The 24,820-nt window shown below is 35.0% G+C and overlaps 4 protein-coding genes, 1 long non-coding RNA gene and 1 other non-coding gene across 14 annotated transcripts; 1 reads left to right on the top strand and 5 right to left on the bottom strand.

Moving 5' to 3' along the window:
• Positions 1-86: 86 nt before the first annotated feature.
• LOC144564421 (protein DETOXIFICATION 16-like) lies at positions 87-4,923 on the bottom strand. 7 transcript variants are annotated; one of them, XM_078314015.1, is made up of 8 exons: positions 4,679-4,913; positions 3,918-4,016; positions 2,867-3,411; positions 2,235-2,321; positions 1,709-1,765; positions 1,374-1,606; positions 756-874; positions 87-400 (listed from the first exon to the last, which is right to left on the bottom strand). In XM_078314015.1, exons 1-8 carry the CDS (start codon positions 4,814-4,816, stop codon positions 233-235), a joined length of 1,446 nt encoding a protein of 481 aa, XP_078170141.1. In that variant the 5' UTR covers positions 4,817-4,913; the 3' UTR covers positions 87-232. The 7 variants fall into 7 exon arrangements, with proteins under 7 accessions (XP_078170141.1, XP_078170140.1, XP_078170146.1 ...); XM_078314014.1 differs by having other exon boundaries at positions 1,374-1,612; positions 4,679-4,911; XM_078314020.1 differs by having other exon boundaries at positions 2,867-3,407; positions 4,679-4,866.
• A 415-nt stretch (positions 4,924-5,338) lies between these two features.
• On the bottom strand, positions 5,339-5,498 carry LOC144564887 (U1 spliceosomal RNA). Its single transcript, XR_013514778.1, has one exon. It is a non-coding gene; the product is annotated as a U1 spliceosomal RNA (small nuclear RNA).
• Positions 5,499-6,239: 741 nt separating this feature from the next.
• LOC144564132 (rhomboid family protein) lies at positions 6,240-10,871 on the bottom strand. The gene is made up of 6 exons (XM_078313658.1): positions 10,363-10,871; positions 10,101-10,174; positions 9,942-10,009; positions 9,037-9,489; positions 8,670-8,760; positions 6,240-6,524 (listed from the first exon to the last, which is right to left on the bottom strand). The coding sequence occupies exons 1-6, from the start codon at positions 10,502-10,504 to the stop codon at positions 6,438-6,440; spliced, it is 915 nt and encodes a 304-aa protein (XP_078169784.1). The 5' UTR covers positions 10,505-10,871; the 3' UTR covers positions 6,240-6,437.
• A 1,615-nt stretch (positions 10,872-12,486) lies between these two features.
• On the top strand, positions 12,487-12,861 carry LOC144564828 (uncharacterized). Its single transcript, XM_078314440.1, has one exon. The coding sequence runs from the start codon at positions 12,487-12,489 to the stop codon at positions 12,814-12,816; it is 330 nt and encodes a 109-aa protein (XP_078170566.1). The 3' UTR covers positions 12,817-12,861.
• Positions 12,862-18,357: 5,496 nt separating this feature from the next.
• On the bottom strand, positions 18,358-24,383 carry LOC144564756 (uncharacterized). Of its 3 annotated transcripts, XM_078314353.1 has the most exons (11): positions 24,220-24,380; positions 22,720-23,131; positions 22,384-22,537; positions 22,082-22,183; positions 20,735-21,149; positions 20,458-20,530; positions 20,305-20,375; positions 20,119-20,188; positions 19,678-19,814; positions 19,135-19,204; positions 18,358-18,924 (listed from the first exon to the last, which is right to left on the bottom strand). In XM_078314353.1, the coding sequence occupies exons 1-11, from the start codon at positions 24,325-24,327 to the stop codon at positions 18,782-18,784; spliced, it is 1,755 nt and encodes a 584-aa protein (XP_078170479.1). In that variant the 5' UTR covers positions 24,328-24,380; the 3' UTR covers positions 18,358-18,781. The 3 variants fall into 3 exon arrangements, with proteins under 3 accessions (XP_078170479.1, XP_078170480.1, XP_078170481.1); XM_078314354.1 differs by lacking the exon at positions 19,135-19,204 and having other exon boundaries at positions 24,220-24,383; XM_078314355.1 differs by lacking the exon at positions 22,720-23,131 and having other exon boundaries at positions 24,210-24,377.
• LOC144564841 (uncharacterized) lies at positions 23,695-24,157 on the bottom strand. The gene is made up of 2 exons (XR_013514755.1): positions 23,967-24,157; positions 23,695-23,889 (listed from the first exon to the last, which is right to left on the bottom strand). It is a non-coding gene; the product is annotated as an uncharacterized LOC144564841 (long non-coding RNA).
• Positions 24,384-24,820: the final 437 nt, after the last annotated feature.

The following is a 24,820-nucleotide window of genomic DNA, read 5'->3' on the forward strand; positions in this document are numbered from 1 at the left end:
TGTTTTATCAGAATACGATTTCTGGCGTTCTTCATTTTCTTCGTCTTTCTATTATTTCAACAATAGGACAAATTAAACATGCAGACTGCAAGGTGCAAATTCAATACATTTTTAAACAACATACATTCAATTAGCTTTCCATAATTCATTTGCAAACAATAATAAAAAAAACCTTACTATAAAATAAGTTGGTCGTACTTACAAGTATTAATAACTATAATAAAAAAATAAACTAAGGTAGATTAAGAGCCTCCTGTTGCGCCGATTCGGTGTTGCCTTGAGATTTCTGGACTCTCCCTTGAGACACCATAGTTTCATGATGCCAGTCAGTGCGCACAATAATCCAAATAAGTACGATTAATTGAACAATCATGGCACAAATTATACCCAGCCACAGACCCTGCCACACAACCAGAATAATTTCCATTTAAATTATTTTTTCAATGGATATGTCTTATGCCATTCATATTTTATTAATTTTTGCTTCAATTATTTTCATCATATCTGTTCATGTTTGCTTAGAAATCACAAGTTTGGATCATACAAGAGCTACAGAATTGAAATTTGAGACTTACTGCTCATGGCAACACCATCACCTTTTTTTTAAAAAAAAAAAAAAATTCTATCACCTGAGTTTACAGTTTTAAGATCAAGGCTTGGTAGTTGCTTGAACAGTGTTATATTGTGACGAGGAAAAATGAAAAGGTTACCAGTGGTATCTATTTATGAGAAAAATAAAATATTTATTTTCCTACCTGACCACCAAAATGTAAGAAAAATGCAAAGACGACAGCAGAAGGGATGCCGACAAGGTAATAGGCTCCAAGGTTTATAATCGAACAGATATTCTGCCAACCACACCCTCTCGCCACCCCTTCATAACAGAAATACATACATTTATCATAAAAATCAATTGACTGCTTCAAGTGTACCAATACTGTATTAGTCAGGTTCAATACCGTATTGCTCACTTTTGTGATGTTTTTTTTTATAGCTTAGGCCTTCAGGCTATCAGGCAGACCATTATTTATTATGGAAACCTGAACACCTGACCACATCTAGATTTTTTTTCTTAACCCGCTTTTAGGTGGTGTCAGGTCAGGTCCCACTGTAAATCCATGTCATTACCTGAATGGCCTTGACCCATTTGGTACTTAAATCCGGAAGTTCTTTTAAAATAAAGAAAACAATCAATTCCAATGGCGTCTATACAAATTGTAACAATGTCACTATGGTTCGACCATATGCAAATATGTTTAGACCAGCATATTTATGTTTTAATTGTTCAGGACTAACCAGACAGGATCAAGGCTTTGACAATATTAGATCCATAACCAATGTGGGCTAAGATTATACTAGTCCAATTTTCAAACCTGAAAGAGTGCACTGAATGCCGTCCATGAAGTCAGAAGCAGCCAAGACTGGCATCATAGCAGACACATATTTCACAACTTCCGTCTCATTGCTATATAGGAAGCCCCAAATATCACGCACAAAAATGGTGATTATAGCCACAATTATACCTTCTGTAAGGCATATAATAAAAGCAGCAGAAACTGACAGTTGTGTCCCTTGTGGGTTGCCAGAGCCCAATTCATTTGAAACCCTGATACTATTGAGACAATAAAGACAACATATTCTTATAAGTGAAACAAGGAGGATTGATATCAATAATACACCTTAATAGCTTGATACTTCTTTTATATACCTAATAGCGCTGCTCAGGCCAGTTGGAATCATATACACCATCCACATTGTGTTGAGACTGCCATAACATGCAAAGTTGTTAAAATGTAGTGACTCAAGTAACAAAAATAATAGTGAATGTAGAAAAAGAGCACTCATTAATAATGAAAATTTCAATATACTCCATCGGAGGGACAATTCCAAATGAAACGGAAATTGACCATTGCATATGCAATGCTATAAAGTACGAACACAATCCTTTTCATTCTCCATTTTTTCCCATTACATTCACTGTGTAAAATAACAGATAAAAAGAGAGTTAATGTGGTCTACTCCAAAATAACTAGGTGGACTGTTCCTTGTACAATTTCCACTTTTCAGAGTGGCTATTAGATATTTCTTATTCTTTAGGGCATAAATAGAACTCAGATTCCAGGTAAAAGAGGGGAGAAAAAGGGATCAAATGCAAACATGTGTAATAACAAATGAAACAAAATAAATTCTCAAGGATGAAGAAATAGAAAAGTGCCTGTGTTTTATTTCCTTACGTGATGGAAAGAACAGAAGTCTCTAGTTTTGGGTCAGGCAGAAAACCCGCAAGGAGGACCACCATCTCAAAGGCCCAAAATTCCAAGCTGCATTATTGTTGCTATGGAGAGTTCATCACAATTTAAAGTTACAAACTCTGATTGCATATTCATAAAAGAGTATTAGAAGAAATTAAGAAATCCTTGAACTAGACAATTAAAGAACCAGTTGACCTTCACTAGACTTACCCAAGAAAAAAAGATTGGTATTGATATTAAGATATTAACAGGTAAGTACCGGAGCAGGAATGGATCAGCAAGCCAAATTTTGACTAAAAAACTTATGAATGAAATCTCACCAGTACAGTCCTAGTTTTAGCCAATTTAGTTTGACCTGAACAACAGAAGTTGTATATTGATGTTGAAATATCAATCAAGATTTCTCAAGCAGCCTCAATTTAGTTTAAATTGCACAATAGCCAGAACAAACATTTAAAATTAAGATAAACTGATACCAACTGAAGTTTGGGTTCGCATATGATAGTTCTGTACTGTACCAAAATGACTGAGATAAAAGTAGTATTGTGTTTTTTTTTTTCGTTTTAATCTGCATCAAAGTAGAAGAGCGCAGAGCTTGCATGTATAATACTCACCAAATCATAAAGGCTGAAGGAATAGCCAGCCTAATAAACACAACCAAATCAGTTAACACCTCATTGCTCAACTTTACCCTAGTCCTCCTACATGCCTTCGAGAAATTCACATACAAACCCAACATTACCACATTGACCCAGTAAGAAACTGCTGTAGCCAGTGCAGCGCCTCGATTTCCATATCCAGCTTTTGCCACCAGAACCCAACAGAGTGGCAAGTGCAGAAGTACAGTAACACCAGAGCAAAAAACCATGGGAAGAACTATGTTTTGACTTTGAAGAAACCTCACATGGCATTGGAGGGGACCATAGGCAAAGAGGCTTGGTATCAACCACCGGGCATAGATCCCAGCCTCAGCCGATATCTCGGGATTCTGGCCCAAATGTAGGAGGATTTGGCCTGTGAAGGCCCAGATAATTGCCAGAGGGATGCTGGTTAGGAGGAGCACGAATACTGCTCTTTGAAGGTAGATACCAAGCAAACGGTACTGTTTTGCCCCATATGCCTGGCCACAAAAGGTGTCAAGTGCAGTCCCCATCCCTAGCTTGTCAAAAAGAAAGAATGTGGGCAGAAATTTTTACATATTTACTTTCGACTGTAAAAATGAGTTGGCTAGCTCATAATTATAAGAGGGTAAAAAACCCATGAGAAGGAAGCCCAAATTGGGTTTGGAATTAGTTTTGTACTTCCCAGCCCTATCCAGTAATGTACCACTGTGTAATTTTTTCTCTTTCCTTGGTTGTACTTTGTTGTTTTAATACTAAATTAAAAAGAAAAACTAAGGCTGCTTAACATTTTTTCAAATTATTTTCAAATGGTACAAAGGATATCAAACTGATTGTACAGGCACCCTCAATGAAGGGAAGACATTCCACAAAAAAGGTAAAAAAAGAAAATAAGGTCTGTAAATATTCAGGCACCTCAACAAAGGCAAGACATTCTATAGGCATTAGCAAATTGTTGTATGAACATCCTCCATCCTGACATGTCTTCATCACATTCCACAAAGAAGGAAAATAGAAAATAATACAAGTAAAAACCTTAACATACCAAGACACTGAATCCAGTGACATTAGCAAAGGAGGTTGCAACAGAGGCACCAGAGAGTGACAGCTCACCAAGATGTCCAGCAAACATAAGGGAGATCACCTGTAGTTTTTGACAGAGCCATCAATTTTATTACCAGATCTACCATACTTATCCTATTTAAGGTTTGATTTGATACCGTACAACTATACCAAACAGTACTGCACATAAAACAATTTGAGTATTGGATCACAACTCTTCTTATTCCTCTCTCTCTTTTTTTATCTGATTTGTGACCTAACTGTCCTCTCAGAAAAAATCGGCTTAGACTTCTATATTAGGGGGAAAATAACACATTACAAGTACAGACAGAATTGCCAACGAAATGTTCTTATACTGTCACATTAATCTAAAGATCATTCTTGTTTGTGAATTTCTCAAAATAATTGGAGGTAATTGCATAGAAACATTGTGGTCATAAACACTACTAGATGTTGTCAGGACTTTGCAAGAAAGCACTTCAGTATTGGCTCCAGAAGACTAGGTGCTTCCTTGAAATAAGCTAACCTAAAATGAACTGATCACATAGACCCAAACCTGAAACGCCCAAAACAGGTCATGCTGGTTTAACCTAGATAAGAGCATGTTCCAATTTAGCACCGTCACAGTAGTTTACAGTTCGATAAAACCATCTGAACTTAGCTAGGGTTTAAGGATTTCTCATAAATTGATCTTAATCGACACAAAAACGAGCTGAGTCGAACCAACAAGTCTGAAAAACCTACCTGGAGGCTGTACTGAAGCAAGCTTACTAAGATCAACGGCCCAGCCAGATACAACTGCTTCTGTACCTCATCAAGGAGAGAGCGTGATTTTGCGGGGAGGAGAGGGGTGGAAGCAGATGAGATCTCCTCCAGGTGCATCTCAAAGGATCCCTGTATTAGAGAAGTCCCGCTGAATCAAAAGAGAAGAGGAAAATTAACCGTTGAATAATAGACTTGAAAAACTAGTTAGAGCATCTCCAACAGAGCAATTCAATTTAATTGCTAAACAGCCACGTCATTACTTTTAATTGGAGCAATTCAATTTAATTGCTAAACAGCCACATCATTACTTTTAGCAATTAAAGACTCTTATAAATTGCTAAACACTCCATCCCAGCAATCCGCAAATCAGCAATCCGCAAATAATTGCAATTAATGCCACATCAGCGAAAATTAAAAAAAACGGCTCCTTTCTCTTCTTCTCCGTCAATTAATTTTATTCTTTTCCTGTTCTCTCCGTTGCTGTCTCTGTCCCCTCTTCTCTCGCTATTTATCTCCCTAAATTCATTTCTCTTCTTCTCTCGTCAATGGAAATAATTAACAAATCTGACGCATACTTTAAAAATATTTATTTTCGACAAAAGTCTTGACATAAATAAAAAAATTTGAATTGATAATTGGTAGGGGCCGCGCGAACGCGTACCCCCTCTATCACAAATTACGACGTCCACTCTGCCACTTGGGCAGATGGTAGGCCAGCGCTCCCACCAAGTGCAATGTGGGCCACTAGCCTAGGCCATGAACCTTCATGATCGTTCATCGACCCCGTCCAGGTAAGTGCTTTTCTCAGTAGCCCCCCGACTTCTTTTATAAGCGCCCGAGTGGGTTCTCTTTTATGTTCCGTAGGTGTGGGACTAAAGAAGAGCAGATAGCTTTACAGCTAAAAAAAACCGGACGCTCCTGTTTTCTGGCAGGCAGGATTACGCGGGCTCCAAAATAATATACAGATCCAATAAGAGCAATGCCGGCCCAACACAGATTTTTTCTTTCTCGTAATTCTTTTGTTTCTCAGAAGATGAGATTCGGCCTTTCTAACTTTCTTCGGACCTAAAAGGTCCCAGTTTGTACTTTTGGTGTATTTGTCTAAGAGCATCAATTAACTACGAAACATATTGCAACATGTCACGGTTCATTGGTGAAGCATGGTTATAAATGTCAACAATTTATTTTATGGAGGATATTAGAATTTAGAACAGATATTTCTTTTACGTTACTTTATTCGTTTAGTGGGTGTCAATATAAGTCTAACATTGAAATATTGTACAGCTTTACGTCTTATATCTAAGAGGAAATTAATCACATATTTTTTTAAATGACTTCCGGAAGGAAGTCTGTTTTCATTTCGTTTTGAAATAATTAAGCATAGTATTGTATCAAAAAGGAATTAAGCATAATAGACTGATTTCTAGAGAGCCAGATATGGCGAAAGCACAGTGCATGATATTAGTAAAAACCTTGGATAACAAACTCTGTTAATTGTCGGTTGTACTACCTGTTAAATAATTGCAAAATCGAAGCCAATGTAGAATGATAACTTCATACTCAAACGAAATCAGATCCTCAAATGCAATTAAGAGAAGCAATTTTCCAAAAGACATGCCATTCAAGGCTAACTTTGCATTTATTTCTCCCTGGTCAAATTACACGAAACATCTTAAACCAAAGTAAATAATTTGCAAAGATTCACTCAAATTCATCTACATTATTGTTAGGTGAGCAGTCAAGCACCATATTTGGGTGCCTTCCAAAGTTTGAACGCCACCTCATGTAGAAACTGGTCCGCCAGCATGGCCAGATTTCCTCCATTCTACATAAAAAGAAAGAGAGAAAAAAAAATGATAAGTTATTTAAAGAGTAACTGGTACAAATCGAAGTATTAAAAAAGAGGCAGGTTTACATGCAGGCCCATTAAATATTGGTTCTGAATCTGATTGGCATGGTACTGTACCAGCAAAATACTAACACAAACAAGTCAGGTACAAAACAAAAAAATAAAGTTGCAAACTTAAGAGCTCAACTTGTGCAGTCTCAGCCCCAGCATATAATGAATCTCATAACAAAGAATACACTAGTTAAAAGTCTAACAATAAAACCACCAGGAAAAACCAAAAACTTGGACCAATTGGCAACATCAATTCTCCCAGTGTCACCAGTTACAAACTTAAAGAATACACAAATTTAAAATAGGTATTGAGAAACACAATAACGCAGGGCCCTAGTTTTCAAGGTGTACATAACAGCAATTATGGATCCAGCAGCAAGTTGGTTTTCATTTGGAGTATCACCAGACTATGGAAGCGCTCGCATAATCTCTAAGTATTGGATTTGATACTCTTTCAAGAGAGTAAATTACATAAATGGCCCTTAAAGTATCAGTCATTTCCCATTCTGGTCAAATGGACAGCCCGAATTCGGATAACAGGGCCCAAGGAGTATAAAATTGCAGATAACAGACTTAGCAGCAGGTGGGTTTCCTCTGAAGTACCACCAGCACTATGGCAGTGTTAGGATTATCTCTCAGAAAAGTAAAAATTGCACATGGTCCTAAAGTATCACTCAATTCACATTTGATCCCTAAGTTTTCCATTTTAAATTTGAAGCTCTGCCGTCGAGCATGCCAAAAGTGGTAACACTCGAGGAAACTCCTACTGTATTGTTCGGTTAAGTCATTTACTATATTTCGGATGTTTAAGAAGTAATTTTACTTTAACTCGCACAATTATGAACTCAAATTTCTCTTCATCAGTCACCAATCACAGTGACTTCTAGAGTGGCAATCAATGCAGTAAGCAGAATGTACTACTACATGCCTCTCCGGAGAAAAGTCAATTACTCTCAAGCAGAGAAAGAAATCACACATGGAATTGCCATCTAATTCTTCCTTTAGTTTTAGTATCATTGGTAGGGGTGCAAACGGATAATATCCGTCTGGATCCGGATCCGGATCTGAATTTTTGCAGATTCAGATGGTTGGATACGGATTGGATAGAGTTTTAGTTTCGGAAGCGGATACAGATATAGATAAATTATCCGTATCCGTAAGTTCACATTTAACGGATATCCGTTAATACCCGTTATAAGTTTTCTCGGACCCATTTGCAATTCGCTCACCACTTGGATAGTTTAACTCCTCTCAATGAATTGGCGAAACTTTTACGAATAAGTTAAAAATTGTCAGAGTGCTAACTTAGCAGATGTGGTACTCATTTGATGGCCTTTAAATATAGACCTTTTTTAAATTTAGACCTTCAGTTTACAAGGTTCAGTTTACAAGGTCTCAAATGTTTCTCTAAATGTGGCATTTATTTGATTGTGCACTGTGGTCGTTTTCAATTTGTATATCTAAATTGATTAATTGATTAGATATTAATTGTACTGTGACATTTATTTGATCTGTTGTATTTTCAATCAACAACTTACACAAAAAAAAAATAACAAAGAAATGAAGGCAAAATGTGACTATATGGGGAAATTCTTTTGTTGTCTTAATTTATATCTGTATTTTATGTACATATTTTCTAATGAAAAAAATATAATTGAAAAGTATGTTAATTTTGTTACAATATATGAATTAGGTATCCGAATTATATCCATATCCGTATTCGAATCCGTTCATATCCGATTCCTATCCGTATCCGTTTAATATCCGACCCTATCCGTATCCGGCAAAAAAAAAACGGATACGGATATGGTATTTCTACTATCCGATCCGTATCTGATCCTTTTGCACCTCTATCATTGGGCAGAGTACACATCACAACAAAAACTTACTAATTACAAGCCAGCATACAAAAGAAAAAAATAGTACCAAAATGATGTGAATAAGTTCACAAAAGATTGTTCCAATGCAAGTGCGTGCAACCACTAGGTACCAACAGCACTTTGGTCACTCTGTTAAATTAGAAAAAAAAAACACTTTTATAAATATTTGATCAGGAATAACGAAACGTACCTTGTTGAATTCCTCAAAGGTAAATGCATTGGCCAGGTCTCTCCTAGTCACCCCATCTTGCCACTGTGCAACCAGCATTGGATGATCATGCCTACAAAAGATAATAATTTCCTTTCAATGAAAATGTGTAATTTTTGGATATATGTAAACACTATAGAATAAGAGCTCAACCAATTTTCATTGTATCATAATAAGTCAGAAATTTACTCTTTTAAGTTTAGTTTATCTGTCAATCTTTGCAAAGGGCGGTTCCCTTGTGCAAGTTTCTCTTCAAACAACCATGTATTCAAACCATACTAGCATTTATGTACCTACCCTATGCCTATAACAGTAACTAAACATTGGATGCAACAAATAATTTGCTTACCTAATTTCATCCAAAGGCTTCCCGTTCTTCATGGTATAACTCTGGCGTGGCCGAAGCAAACCTAAGTCAGAGTTCATTTCTTTTACTAGGGAGATGCGGGACCTATCTGATGATGTTTCATAGCTCAAGACAACAGAAAGGTGGAGTCGGGACGATACAGCCGACCCAGCGGTAGCAATTTCCAATATGGCCCCTACTAACTGGTCAAGCCAGTCAATTGCACTCTTCCCTTTCAGGGTCTTAAAGGTTTCAGATGTTACATGTAAAAATACCAAATCATATTCAGATGCTTCTAGTATATTTTGTCCGGAAAACCCTAGAAGGGAAAGAAGCTGAGATCGTAAGTCTGATGAGTCAGTTTCCTCCAGCTGGAGAGTAGATAGAGAGAGATCGGATGCGAGAGAAATTATGCTAGGTGAGCTACTGAATATGGCTGCTCTGAGACCCATAAATCTGAAAATTAAAACAGTAATAACAAAGGAAAGAATTAAAAAAGATGAAGCTCAGAAAGTATTTTATAGTAAGACCACTCTCAAAGTAATTCTTATGCATATAGCAAAGATCCTAAACCTCAATAATTAAAGATAAATCATACTGGATTAAAAGCTGTCATTCTTGGATGTTTATTTAAACATGTGAGATATGTTAAAATAAAAATTGTGTTGTTTAAAGTCTTATTTGCAAGATTTAGGAAACCTGAAGGTCAGATGTACATTGACTGGGCAGCTGATGCTCAATTGATTAAATGGGGGTTTCATCATACAATTAAAAGAAAATGCCATCTGTCGGTCCTAGTATGCATTGTTTCTTACTAAACTCAATCAAGTATATTAAATTACCTTAGTACAGAATTCATGTTATCTTATTTCAGTTATCTCAAAACTGCAGCAATTTAAAAACTTCACCTCTTTGATAATTCAGGCACAGCATACTCCGGATTAAAGCTACAACCAGACTCGTTGGTTTGCCCACTCTAAAATAATAACAAGATTTATGTCAGAATGGATTCATTGTGTTTCTAACATTCTTATTTATTTTTTAGCTAGGCAAGTGAAAGATGCAACCTTGGCAATGTAGAAATCATATGCATCAAGTAACTGTGCGAAATCTCGAGCTGTTCTGCTGTTGGCTATAGAGTCTGAAATTAAACCCAATAAAAATTGGTTATCCCAATTTTACCCCTGAGGAACTGAACACCTGAATTCATCCATGCAAGTATCTAACATCAATAACAGTTATTTTTTATCAATTTCACGACTGCAATGATTCGTAACAGCAAGCCAACCCAAAAGGAAATGAAGACAGGAGGTGAGAGAGGAGATTGACCTTGAGATGGGGGAGATCGGAGGGAGAGGAAACCGCAGGAGGAGAGAGAGGCGAAGGAGTGAAGGTTGGAATGCGAAGGGGAGACGAGCGAGGCCAGACCGTCGCCGTACAAAACCAGCGCGCGGCTCGGCTTATCCGCCATTTTTAATCGACGTTCTGATCCCTTTCTTTCTTTGATCAATGTTCTTTCTTTACAATTTTCGGGAAGTGAGTAGTAGGAAGGGAGACCAGAGAGCAAGCAAAATTGCAAATAGTTCGCTTTGGTTTTACGAAGCGAAGACACGTCGAGACCTTTCCTGCAACGTCTGTCCCACTTGTCGGTGAACACTGAACACTAAGCAGTGTGGTAACGATCTTTTTATGAGCTTTGATTCTCTGCTATGTTGCACCATGCATCGCTGAAATTGATAGATCAAATGTTCTGATGATTCGTGCTTATTTTCGAGATCGCATTTGATTACAAATAAAGGTAGTCGCTCGCTGTAGAGGATAAGCTAGTATATTTTCTTTTGTTTTTTTCTTGCCACAGTAAGCCCCTAGGCATCTATCTTTTCTTTTGTCACGACCTGATTGGAAGAGAGATGCAAAAGAATCAAAACTCGAGTTCAAGTGTTCAAGACCTCAAACGAGTTGACTCACGAGTCACGAGCCAACTCGAGTTACTCGCGAGTTGAATTCGAGTTAGTGAGCCAGCTCAGCTCAATATTCTCAACTCGAGCCAACTCGACTCATTATCATCTGAATTGAATTCGAGTTGTCCATAACTCGAGCTAATTTGTGTTTTTTTCTTGAAAGTTCAAACTATAATTTTGGGAAGGATCTAGGCATAGAGTATAGTTGACCTTCATGGGGGATATTAGAGATAAAGTCTTAAATAAAGAGTAGAACTAGGGCGTTCTTAAGTTCATCAAACTCTTTGGTGAACTCAAGTCTAAAATCCATCGAATCAATTTTAAATGATGAATCTGAACCGTTGAAACTCGTATACCTTACGAGTGATGCATCTACATGTAAAAATTTTAAATTTTAAAATTAATTTTGCATATAGTTAAGTTGTCAAAAAACATTCAAAAAATAAATGCATTAAAATTAATTTATTTACCTTCTAATTTTGACCGCTTTATTTTATACTAAATTAATTCAAATGTTTAAAGTTTTCACATATAGACGCATCACTCGTAAGGTAGACAGATTTCAACGTTCAAATTCGTCATTTGAAGCATATTTGATAGATTTTAGACTTTGAGTTCACCAAAGAATTTGGTGAACTTAGGAACACCTCAATTCTACTCTTACATGAATCTGATCAAAACTAAAACTAGAATCACCATCACAATCAATTAACCCCGTCATTAATATAAACCGAATAATACAGCCATTAAACTTTCTCTAAAAACAATAAAGCCATTAACCTAAATTAAAATATTATTAAAATAAATTATAAAATGGAATCTTCACTATTAAATTCTTGACCCTAGCTAGCTAACTGGTAGATATTTTTTTGATTGAATCTTCACTAATAAGTTTTTCAATTTAACATTTAGTCAAGTATTCAAATAAAATGTTTGATAGTCACATCAAATGGAACAAATAACGTTAATAAAAAGAACTATAAAATTATAAAGATCGATGATGGTGATGGTGAAGAGGGCATCTATAAGTATACCAGAAAAACCATGTCAAGTTTTTCATGTTTTTATAATATTTTCTAAATTACCGAAAGCAAAAAAAAGAATGTATATATGACTCCGCATTTCAAATTAATATAACTACTATATATATATTATTTATTAATTTTATTGATGTTGATCTGTTGGTGGTTTCATCATGCATGCTTGACACGGGAGCAGGCAAGTGTACAAAGCTTGGTGCACCGAGGCATGAGCCCATATGTTGGCGGTACACTTAGGCGCCACATAATCAGCTGCTTCCAACTCGTCTCGCAGTCCCGCTCCATTAAATAGCATTCGCTGCATGCAGCATGCTAACAAAATTCATATAGCTAATTTACAAAGAAACAAAACAAATATCTGAAGTTTAAACCATAGCAGTAACAGCCAAGTTCTCTGTTGATATATACTTGATACTCCAACTTGGTAGTTAGCTAGCATTCGCGAAAAATTAATGGGAGGCAAAGGTGGCGGGGCTGGAGGAAAAGGCGGCGGAGGCAGTGGAGGTGGTGGAAAGGGAGGTGGTGGCGGTGGAGGCAAAGGAGGTGGAGGCGGTGGAAGTAGTAGTGCAGGCAAAGGATGTGGGGGCAGTGGAAGTAGTGGAGGGAAAGGAGGTGGTGGTGGTGGAGGTACTAAGGGAGGAGCTGGAAAATCTGGTGGTGTCAGCCATGGAGGTGGCATGATGAAGGCCCCCGGTGGAGAGGGTTATATCTCAAGGTCCGGGTTCGAAGGGAACCCGCAGGGTTACTTCCAGGGGCTCCACCATGGTGGTAGCGGCAACTAGTACGTAGTAGGGAACTGCTTTATCATGTACATATATATATCTTGGTTTTTAATTAGTATATGCCGTGTATGTGTAAAAGTAGTTTTTGGATGCATTTCTGCTGTGTATGTATACATATGTTGTAGGATCTGGAGTCCACGAGGATGAGGGGTTTGTGAAGTGTAACAAGGTCTTTATGGTGTTATGTAATTAATATATAAATATATATACATACACACACATATATATATATGGTGTTATGTAATTAATGAATGATCCGTGTTACATGATAGATGAGAAGTTACAAGTATGAAAAGAGTAGCTAAGAAATATCATTTTCCCTTGTAACCAACGGCTTTCCAGTTATTTCGCAAATCTTTTTGGTGGACCATACAATTTTTTACGATGGAGTAACTTTTATATGATGGAGTACTCATGATATACGCCCACCATATATATGATCCCAAGATTTTGTTTTTTGTGTGTTAAACTTAATTTGTTTCTATAGCTTTTAATTTCTTTACATTTTTTTATAACTATTGTGGCTTTAAAATTCGAAATTTCATGCTGTCGGTAATAAATGGCAAGATTTTCATATACAATAATTTCACATGACAAACGCATGAACATCAACAGCAAATTGGACAACCCAAATTTTTTGAAAGCTAATAATATCATATATTATCATACAAATTTGAGGTATCAAACTCTGGCATGCTAATAACATTTTGGTGGACCATTAATTACAATTTTTTACGATGCTAATAACATTCTGTACATGTATGATAATAATATCATATATTATCATACATTTTGGTGGACCATTACAATTTTTTACGATGAGTTATTTTTTAATAATGGAGTGTAATATTGATATATATCCACCATATGATCCCAAGATTTAAGTTTTTTTTGTTAATTAAACTTAATTTGTTTTTGTTGCTTTTAATTTCTGTACATGTTTTAATTTATTACTACTCTGACTTTAAAACTCCAAAGTCCAATTAACTTCATGCGCGCTATCGGTAATAAATGACAAGATTTCCATATACAATAATTTCACATGACAAACGCATGAACAACCACAACACAACAAATTGGAAAATCCAATTTTCTTTTAAAGCCGATTATCATACAAATTTGAGGTATCAAATTCTAGTACAATAGACTTAATTTTGCTTGTGTAAATGAAAAGCATCACGTTTATTTTTATGTAAGTTTACCTCAAAATTAAAAGTAATTGTACACCAACATTTTTTTTTTCTTCCAATTGTGATGCCATTCGCTGGAAACGCAAATCCGGCCTGTAAATATCATTCAATACAAAAATCTGTCACTGCTTTAACAAAAGAATAAATATATCATATTTGTACGCCAAAACAGCAAAGGAAAACAAAAAAAGACCCAGATTTTGATTAACCAAGAATTTATTTCACTAATATATGTCATTTAGTACAGATGCAGAAGAAAAAAAAAGCCCTGCACAAGTAGTGAGTTACTGGTAACACAAACTGCAGAGGATGGGTACGTGGAGAGTCACAGGTACCGGACTGGTTCAAGTAGCCACTGGTACGGAGAACAAAAATTAAGGACTTGTCGACATAAACTTCAACCTCCATTTGTTTCTATTTTAGACTTTAATTTTTATTTTAGTTCCTTTACAGTTCTTATTTTAGCCTTCAGCTGATTTTCATTGTTGTAATTTTCCTTTCTCCTGTTTTCTGAGCTCAATTGTCTTGAGCATTTTACGTATTTACAAACCTTGAATATAAACTTTGTAACCGCAATTATCAATTAAATATGAGCATTATCCTTTTTTTCCTCAAAACAAAAGGTTCGGTGAAATTAGAAGACACATACTTGGGATTGTAAACACTTCTTTGGCAAGTTTCATACTTGTTAAAATTTTAGTAAGTAGCTGTATGTGTGTGTGTGTTTGTGTTTTTTAATTTTTTTTAAAAAGTAAGAATAGGAGTCACGCTAAGAGGTTTTTAAATTTTGGTCTAGATTAATGTAAGAGGTTTTCAAGTAAGAACAAATTTAAGCTGTTTATATATTTTCATTAAGCCTTATTTAACTTTGTTAAGTAGATTTAAAAAAATTGTGGAGCAAGTATAAGCAATAATTTTTGGATTGTCATATCTTGTAAAACAAAGTATAAACATTTTATCAACTAATATAAATATTTTTTTAAGTTAGTATAAGCACTTTACGAGATATTGAAAGCACATAACTCAAAATTTGAGTTTGAATTCGGACCGTCCGATCAGAATCCGGACCAATCCAATCACAGATTGAATGCACAGTCTCCTTTTAATATTCGTGTAGATTCTGATCGGACGGTCCAGATCCTAACTCATATTTTGAGTTAATCTAGAGGATCTGAATTTAATGTTTTGCGCCCCTATGAAAGAATCTGCCTGTCAGAATATTCTGGGTGGAGATAAATTGCTTTGTATTCTAGACCCTTTATGGAGCACGTCGTTTTTATGCACTCCCTATTTCTTACTGGAAATAATTAATTAGTAAATGAAGGTTTGGATTTCATAGTTATATATCGTTTTTTAATATATAATTATATAGAGTATCATTTATGGGTCTTTTGAGTGTCCCTGTATGCTCTGTTTTTAATTAAGATCTTAGGTCTGAACAGTTTAGGAGTTAATTGAGTTTGTTTGGTTCGTTTCCTCAATATTTGAAAATCAGACAGTGGCTGTCTGGCGGAAACGTTAAAAGTTTATTTCAAATTTTTCACTTATCAAAAAAGTTTTTGATTATTTTGAAAATTAGGATTAGAATCAATAAAATCAAAAATCTGCGACAAAAGACTTTGAATTGAAAATCAATACGAAATCTTGATTTCCAATTCAAAAAAATGAATCGAAATACAAAAAAAACCGCTAAACTTTAATACCATTAGCTCATCTTCATTAATGGACATTAATGTATAGGCTAGCATAAGCCCGTGAATGAGCTTAGCATATTGCTCAATTTTGTTTTCGAAATAAATATTTCAAAATTTGAATATTTTGAAAATGTATCCTATAAAATAGAGAAAAATCTCTATTACAAATTTATACCAATGAAGAAAAGGCATTTTCACTTTTGTAAAGGAGATAAATATGGCTCTAAATTAACTTTATCAAAGAAAAAGACCTGCTTTCAATTTTTTTAATTAAAATATATAAACAAATTAGTAAAAAAAGTATATATATATATGACTTCTCTTTTAATAATTAATAAAAAGAGTCCATGACTTGTCTTTTTTTTTTCTTTTCTTCAACGGGGTATGATCTTTCGTGAAATTAATTGGTCACAATATCAGCACGTGAGCCAACATTACATTCTCAAGATGTGAGCTGATAATGACATGCTTGAGCAAATCTTATTATTGTTATCATCATAAAATGTCATGCGGTTGAGTGTTTTGTCAAAGAAAAGCATGTTCCTCCTTGCACTGTCAAGCGATGAATGTTGCATGACAATTACCGCAACAACAATTGCCTTAGTAGTCTGTGGAAGTTCTGTGTCCTCTCTTGGAAGGACATTCACAGTAAGTTCAATATGTTGAGGTGTAAATTATGTATCCGGATTAAAGAGAGTTTGTTATCCAACCTGTTATATATATTTTTCATCTTCATATTTTAGTATGAATATATATAGTTTTCATGTTAATTAATGCAGCTTCTTTAAAATATATATATATATATATATTCTTTTTCAGCCGCCAACTCTACAATATCATTAACTCATCGAAAGCTAATAAAATATAAATATTGTATGGTCTAGTTAATTAGTAACACGAAAGTTCAGACTGAATTTCACAAGTTTGATTAAATATTATTTGAAGTAAATGATAAGGCATGAGAATTTAAAATTTGTGTAGTTCTAGAAGTAGAAGATTGGCCAAGACTCGAACACCTATGTAGGCTTATGGAGAGTATGGTAAAGTGTAGACCCCATTGAGAAAGTTTTGACTTGAAAAATTGGCCTCAAATGTGCTGCTCCTTTATCATACAAAAAAGGAGATTAAATTCAATGAGAATTAAATTGTTATATGTAAAAGTTGGGAGAGGGCTCAAGAGGATTTTGATGAAAGAAGGCACATAAAGCACATCTTTTATTAAAAATATGCAATTGGAGGAAGATAAAGAAAAAAAACCAATGTGACTAATTCTTATACTGGTACCGTGGAGCAACTATCGTATGACATTAATGAGGAAACGCATTATTTAGATCATTGGTATCTTGTTATGTGATTCGACACCCCGGAATCAAGATACCAATCTGAACCGGAATTGTTTGGTGTTATCTGTGTCAGTTGTGCAAGATCAGCTTGAACATGAGCAGGTCCGATCTGAATTAAATTTGATTAATTTAAATAGTGCATGTTCATAAAATGCAGATGTTCTTTGTTTGAACGCAATGTTGACCTAGTAAGGTAATTCTAAAATTTTTAGTTAATAACTTTTTGATCTCAAGTCCTGTCTAAAGAATTTTCGTACAACAATTAAATAATAAATTATTTTGGCACCTCAATGTTGTCTTTTAGATCCTCTCTCAATATAAATATTAATTGCTAAATTGACAGTTGCAAATTCAGTTAAATATATTTGCATTTCCAAAAAAAAAAATGATGATATTTATTTAGTCACCTTATTGTAATTCACTGCACCAGCAAACACCAACCCAACAATTGGTTCTCTTCGAATGATTACATATATATATACGTGCTCATTGATAGAAATTAGTAAACTTAATCATAGTAACTCAAAAAATAAAATTATGAATTTAAACTACGAGGTATGATGTTTTGTTATTTATCTTTTGTTTTAGCTGCGACTTGTGATGTTCCTTTTTGGTAATAAATTTTCAGGTACTCTCTAATTCTCTATGTTTTAAAAAGAGTATATACAAATTCCAACTGTACTGTATTTGGGCTATTGGCCCTTTTGTATAAACAATTTGGACCCTTCTTGCTTTTTTTTTAAAAAAAAAAGAGTTAAATCCTAGCACAATTTTCGTTCCACTTGTTATATGATTCATAATCAATCGATAATATTTGTCATCTCAATCGGAGCGGGGAGCGCGGGTGAGTAGAACCGGACGTTGGAGCGTGACAGTTGTCGAAAGAGCAGATCCGATCGTAGAGAGCGATAAGGTTTAAGGTAATAAAGTAATTGTGAGTATATATAAGTGAGATTAGAAAATTAGAGTTATTTTAAGTAATTTTGTGAGAATAAAATATTAAATTTTGTATTGGAGAGTCATTTGACTCATTGTAAGTTCGTTTTTTTTATCAATAAAATTATTAGTTGGCACTTAAAGCCACTAACCTTACAAAAAGATAATATTTGTCATCGGCAGTCCTGTGCTTACAAAAAGAAAACAAAAATATTACGATTTTAATCCCCGTTACTCGATCTATACTAAATACTTTGTGCATGAAAGATGATATAGGTGTTAGATATTTCATCTTTCAATCTTCAACCAAAACTTGAGGATTAAACACTAAACAACAGTACCAAATCCTTCTAAACGCAAACAATTTACTATCAATAATTATTTGATGATTTTAGTACAATAAGATATATAATTGTGTGTTCAGATTTGAATAAGAACCTGGCCCTACTTATCCTCTACTTCCTATCCATCAAAGGCAGGCTCGTGATCATCTCAACGAAATGGCACAGGTAGGTACCAGTATCTGGCAAGGTGTAATTGTCGTATGCCTTGTTACAAGTAAATTTACTCCATTCAGTTTGCCATCTTTTGTGGGTAGATTTTGTGCCTCCATGTGTTAATGGAGATATTTGTTTAGGATTTTTTCCATTTGCCAAAAATAATATTAACCGATGGCTTTGTAATGTTTTTGACCCTTATCACAATTAATGCTGACATGACAGGGTACCAGTAAATAGTTAAATACATCAAAACGAGATATATTAAACATTGGCATCATTCAAACTTTCACAATTAATAAACCCTAATCTTCCTCCATTTCATTCAATTTCTGCATCAAAAGCAATGCTGCATGTTCCCTTGCCTCATGAGGATTCTTCTTCAACTTGCTCTCAGCCATGCAATCAACACCCTTGCTTTTAAGTGTTGCACTTGCCAAGTATAATCCTAGAGTATAAAAGCTTCAAACTTAAAAGTAACTCATAATGATGTAAGCAAACAAAAGATTTTTTCACAGCACAGGCCCTTGGTACCAATACATAAAAAAAATAATGCTTACAACATCAAAATTGGATTTGGACATATGCATGTGCCCGATAACAAAATGAAAAAGTAGCTAAAAAAATTGAGAACTAAATTGGGTAGTTTTGATCTTACCATTGGAAATTGGATGCACGTTGTATCTTGGAAGTGCCAGTTTGTTATCTCTACAGTTGTCATCCAGTATCTGCCACAATTTGATATAATCACAAGTCAACCTCTTTGCCATCGGCAATAAGAACATAAAGAAGAAAAATCATAGAATTATGTATATTAAACTACAATGAAAGCAACAGAAAAGAAAGAATTTGAGCTTTCATTGTGATGAGAGTTTTCTCCAAAATTCAGATGGATAATGTCAACCACCCCAAGTATTGTTGTTTGTGAAAACAAAAGTTTGCATGTACAAATAAGAAACACTCTGAAGTGTGAACTAAAGGTAAGCCATAACATGCACCCTAATTTCTTCAAAATACAGGAACATTCCTTCTTTTCTCCCTTATTTATACAGAATGAGCTGTGGTAAAAAGCGGTGTTTTGGCATCTCTTTGACACAAATGGAAAAGATATGTATTAGTTTTGGGATATTTCATATGCTTGACAAGTATATATGATAATTATAATTTTCAAAAACAGCAGTAGCATCACCAAATGAAATACCTGGCATGAACTCCTGAACTTGAATTTCTTCTTTTTGTTTGGATTTGGACATCCAACAGAGGCATCAAGCTGGCCACTCGAAATTTCATTTTCCCACCTTTCTACTATTTTCTCCGCTTCTGACTTCATCTGTTCTTCTACAAATATTAAGAAGAAGAAAATAACAAAACTGAGAGATTATGCAGAACTGAGGTCTAGAAAGTAAGTTCTCTAGAATAATAACCTCAAAAACCTAACCCAGTTACAAGTCTCAAATTGGAAAAGAAAGAAAAATGGAAGGAAAAAAAAAAAGTTCTTTGTTATGTACCAGACTTGACTGATATGGTAATTATAACTGACACTAATTCTTGTTCTGACTGTAAAATGCTTGTCAATTTTAACATAGGAGTGAGAAAATTGTGTATAAAATACAAAGGGGAAAAGTGATCATTATAGAAGTACCATCTCTAATGGTCTGAATGTCCATCTCACACTGAGCAATCTTATCTTCAAGCTTCAGCTGAATTTCACACTGCAATCCAAAGACCAAATTAAAGGAAACATCTAATTACAATATTGGAACCAATTGAAAAATAACACAAATTACAAGGTAGAAAGTATAAACATGGGTAAAATAAATCCACTAACCAAATCATCCCTTATTTTCATCAGACAACCTACGCAAGATGGTGCATATTTCATCGCAAATGGAACTATCTCTGCAATAAGACAATTGTTTTATGACACATTTGATCATTGTCTTATTTCCTGCAAACAGTGATAGAAGAATATTATCTATACCTTGCTTAACATAGGTTTCAATGATTGACCTCTTTGTAGGAGTGCATGGCTTTGAGTTTAATTCCCTTAGTTCCTGAAAAGGAAGAAAAAGAAACATAAAAGGCATTACAAAAGGGATAAGGGCTCATAAAACATCATAAATATCAACTACAGCATGTCATTCCAACTTATGTGACAGTTTCAGTATGTTATTTGAATGATCAGGTCCAAAGCAAGCTCTAGGGTATAGTTTTAGGTCAAGACAAGATCATAAAAACTGGCCAATATAATAATATACCTTGTTTGTGTTACCATTCTCTTGTTTAACATCTTTGGTAATTTCGTTGGCAGTACCGTTCTCCCTACTGTTATTACCAACTCCCGCTCCTAACTTTACTGGTTTCACAGTACCATTGCCAGAAAGCTCAGAAATTGATGTGGCATTCTTTAGAGAGCAATTGTTCAAGGGCCCCGCAAAAGATGTCATATGCTTTGCAGAAGAGTTGTTACAAGGCACAGTAACAGAGGGGTTGTGCTCTCTGTTATTGTCAGGATTGCCATTTCTATTGTTGCCCTTTTCCCTCAGAGGTCCGTTGGATAGTTCCTTTTTCATATGAACATGCTGATTGTTGATCTTCATTGGAGACTTGTTTGACTTTGTTGGTTTTCCCTCACTTTTTTCAAGCTCCTTTTCTAGCTGTGATGTCGGTTTACTGAGAAAAAAAAGATAAACAACAAATTTATTTATCCTCAACTTCTAAATATTATAATATAGAAGCACCAAGCTAACATACATAGATAATTCATTTTACATCCCAATTACATAGAAATGGAAGGTACCTAGGGGTGTAAACGGTCGGATACGGATCGGATAGTGATCAAACCATATCCTTTCCATTATAATTTTTCAAATACGGATACCGATACGGATATTAAACGCTACGGATACAGATCGGATATCGGACGGATACGGATATTAGATCTAATATTTTCATAATAAGTTTGTTGATTACAAAACATATCATATTATTAAAACATTAGTTACTAATCATGTCATAGTTTTTTTTCATATCATATTATCAATATTTAAATATAATTTTTTCATTCATAAATTAGATCTAATATTTTTTCATAATAAGTTTGTTGATTACAAGACAATATATCATATTATCAAAACATTACTCACGAATCATGTCATAGTGTTATATTATTCATCAATATATATATGTATAGGCAGTTTAATAAATCATTGGTATGAATATGTATTTCAATAAATCAATTTAAGAACATAAGAGTACATTTTTTGCGGTTTAGGGATGTAAATGGTCGGATACATCCGTTATGGATAGTTAAAAATCTAATGGTATCCTTATCCGCTATAAATTTTTGGATACGGATACGGATACGAATACGGATAGTCTCGGATAATTTAAGTAATTTTCCGGATTCGGATTCGGATTCAGATTCGGATGAAATCGGATAATCGTGCAATTAAGCTTCCTTAAGCTTCAAATGTCCAACTGTACCTCAATTCAGTTGAATTTTACATCCACAGAATCTCGATTATCCTACCACACCTAGAAGTACAATTAAATGTACTCTAATTTAAGTCAAAATCTAGCTCAATACTGGTAAGAATGCATACCTCAAACAGTCAGAAATGATGTCGGCATAGGGCAATAAGAGAAAGAATCGAACTGGCATTTGTTCATGTATTGAGCCACTTGGGATAATTGCACATTTCAAACTGCACCAAGCATGTTAATTTAAATGTGAACTTAATTTGGAAGCAAACAAAGAGGAAGAATTTTTAGAGCATGATTTAAATATCATTTGCTTAATTATGCTCTACTCCTTGATCTAGGTACCTAATATACTATAAACCGAATACAAGCAAGTAGAAATTAAAAACATATATAAATAAAAAGAGCAGTTTTTTATCACTACTTGTTGAGTACATCTTTTATGGGGATCTCTACAAACTCTTTGGCAGATGGCGGCTTTAAGCATTCCATCAAAAAGACCATTGCCCTTGACTTTTCTTTGCTGAGGGAGTATGTTTGACGACTGTACCAAGTACACAAATTGGCCCGGTTGATACCTATTTAAAACAACCAAAACAATAATTTGTCAGATTTATCTTTAAAAATGCAAACATAATCCTGATACCATCCTGTACAGGCACCTGACCAGATGTCATTTTGTACCCTTTTTCCTTGTTCCAGATTTGATGTTTACTTAGCTTTTGACCTTTTTTTCCTTGTACCACAAAATTTTGCATACCAGTCCGACTCTCAACCTTCGAAATTGTCGAGTTCTCAAGCAAATCCATAGGCTTCTGTCCCTCTACCTCTATTTCCAAAAGTGAAAAAAACCCCTCGACCAAGGAGTCCCTCTCAAGAAAGCATTTCTCTCTCTTGGCATCAGCAATAAACACTGCCACTTTCTCAATCGGCCATGTCTCCATTATTCTTGTGTCGTGGTCAAACAATGCCTTTGATATGTTGCATGCACGCATGATGGATTTCTCCACCAGTGAGAGACTTTTTGAAAGGGAGATGGTTTTCTCGAGGTAAGCCAAGAGGGGTGGATTTTCATTAACAGCCATCTCACATAAGGTTTCCAAGGAGAGGAACTTTAATTGAGGGTGCTGCTTCCGGTGGTAGTAGTTGTAGAGAAGTACAATCGCATGCATCTGCAATTGCAGAGAGAAAATAAAATAAATTGCAATTGGCAAATGTTACTTGTATAACTCCTAAATTGAACTCTTCACTTGTCTTTCCCTCTTTTCAAACAAACGTGATCAGAAGTACCCAATGAAAATAGCCCACAAAGCCATGCCTGGAATTCTGACCACCTCCAATCAATTTTTCTGCTCTCTGAGGACCCATTGCGGTCACACACAATTGTTGGCACATGTGACCAGAATTCCAGGCATCGTTTTGTTGGTTTTTTTTATCAGGCATACAACACTTTTCTTTTCTTTTTTATAAGAGCATACAACACTTTTCAAGTATGCATTAATGCATGTAGATAAAAGAAGCAATTTTCTCTGACAACTGGTTTAAAGTTGGACAATGCGGTAACTTTGCATAGTCTACATTGAGATTTCTAATTTTGACAATCAACCCTAACTTTTTTTTTACAACGCCTGAATGTCAAATTTTGCTCATACGAAGCAACACCTTAACATTTTGTTCTCAGAAATGCGCAAACATAAAACTTTCAACACAGATTTCATTCGTTCCTTTTTTCAAATTATTTTTTTCAGGTGAATATATCTTTACACCAAGGAAAACATGGCTTTTCCTCAGTTTAAAGCTTCAATCCCGCTGAAGAAAAGTAAACAGGAACAAAACAGCAGCTGTAAGAATTTAAATAAAGTAGAAAACAGAGTTCATTTTTTTCCTAAATTTTTTTTAAAAGACATTACAGCCGTACGCTCTTTACAACCTACCCTTTTTTGTAAAAAAAAAGAAGAAGAGGCAAATGCCCATTTCGCAATGAAATAGTTAATTACACTTCACAACCTTCTTTTGATATTATTCCAAACATATAGTAAAAAAATTTCAAGATCTGGGTCTTGACAACACAAGTTTTGTAGGATAAGACGAGGAGAAGACAACACCTAGTAGAAATAACTGAAGAATAAAAAAAGAATCTCAACTTATTTGAGGAAAAGAGAAAAAAGATAGACAGCTCCTCCATTCATCCAGAAGAAAAATTACAAGAAACGAAAAAAAAAGATATGTTCGTTAAACAAACAAGCTGACTCGATCGTACCCGTTTAGCGACAGCTTCTTGCTGAGAAATCGAAGGTTTATGATCCATTTTCGTGGGGAGGAGAGATTGAACCAAATCTGCAATGAGAGCATCAATGGCGTCTTCCATCGGAACCACCAACCTCTTTTCCTACAAAAGAGAGAGAGAGAGAGTATTTGACAGGCCCTGCCAAGATTTCAAAAGAGAGAGAGAGAGAGAGAGGAGGAGACGGCCAACATCCTAAAGCTTTCAAAAAAAAAAAAAAAAATAGGAAACTTCATACCGTGCGATTCGTATCCTCTGCATTAACTCAAAAGGGAATCTTTAGTTAATGAATATTGACCATCCGATCTGCTTTAAAATTCGTGTAGACTAAATTCGCACTAATATTAAAGGGCTCCCTATATCATAAGAATGGGCCGGATTGGCTCCGTTTAAGATCAGACGGTCGTTAATTATTAACTCAAAAGATTCCTTTTTGAGTTAATGCAGAGGATATGCATTCAAACCGCGCGAGGCTGTCAAGTACTCTCTTTCGGAAATCGGAAAGAGCATTAATGGAAACATCAAATCAGACGAGGGTTCCCAACTTCGGAATTAGCTCAAGTAAACTTGCATTATG

The sequence above is a fragment of the Carex rostrata genome, chromosome 13, assembly GCF_964058835.1.
Source record: "Carex rostrata chromosome 13, lpCarRost1.2, whole genome shotgun sequence".
NCBI classification, from domain to species: domain Eukaryota; kingdom Viridiplantae; phylum Streptophyta; class Magnoliopsida; order Poales; family Cyperaceae; genus Carex; species Carex rostrata.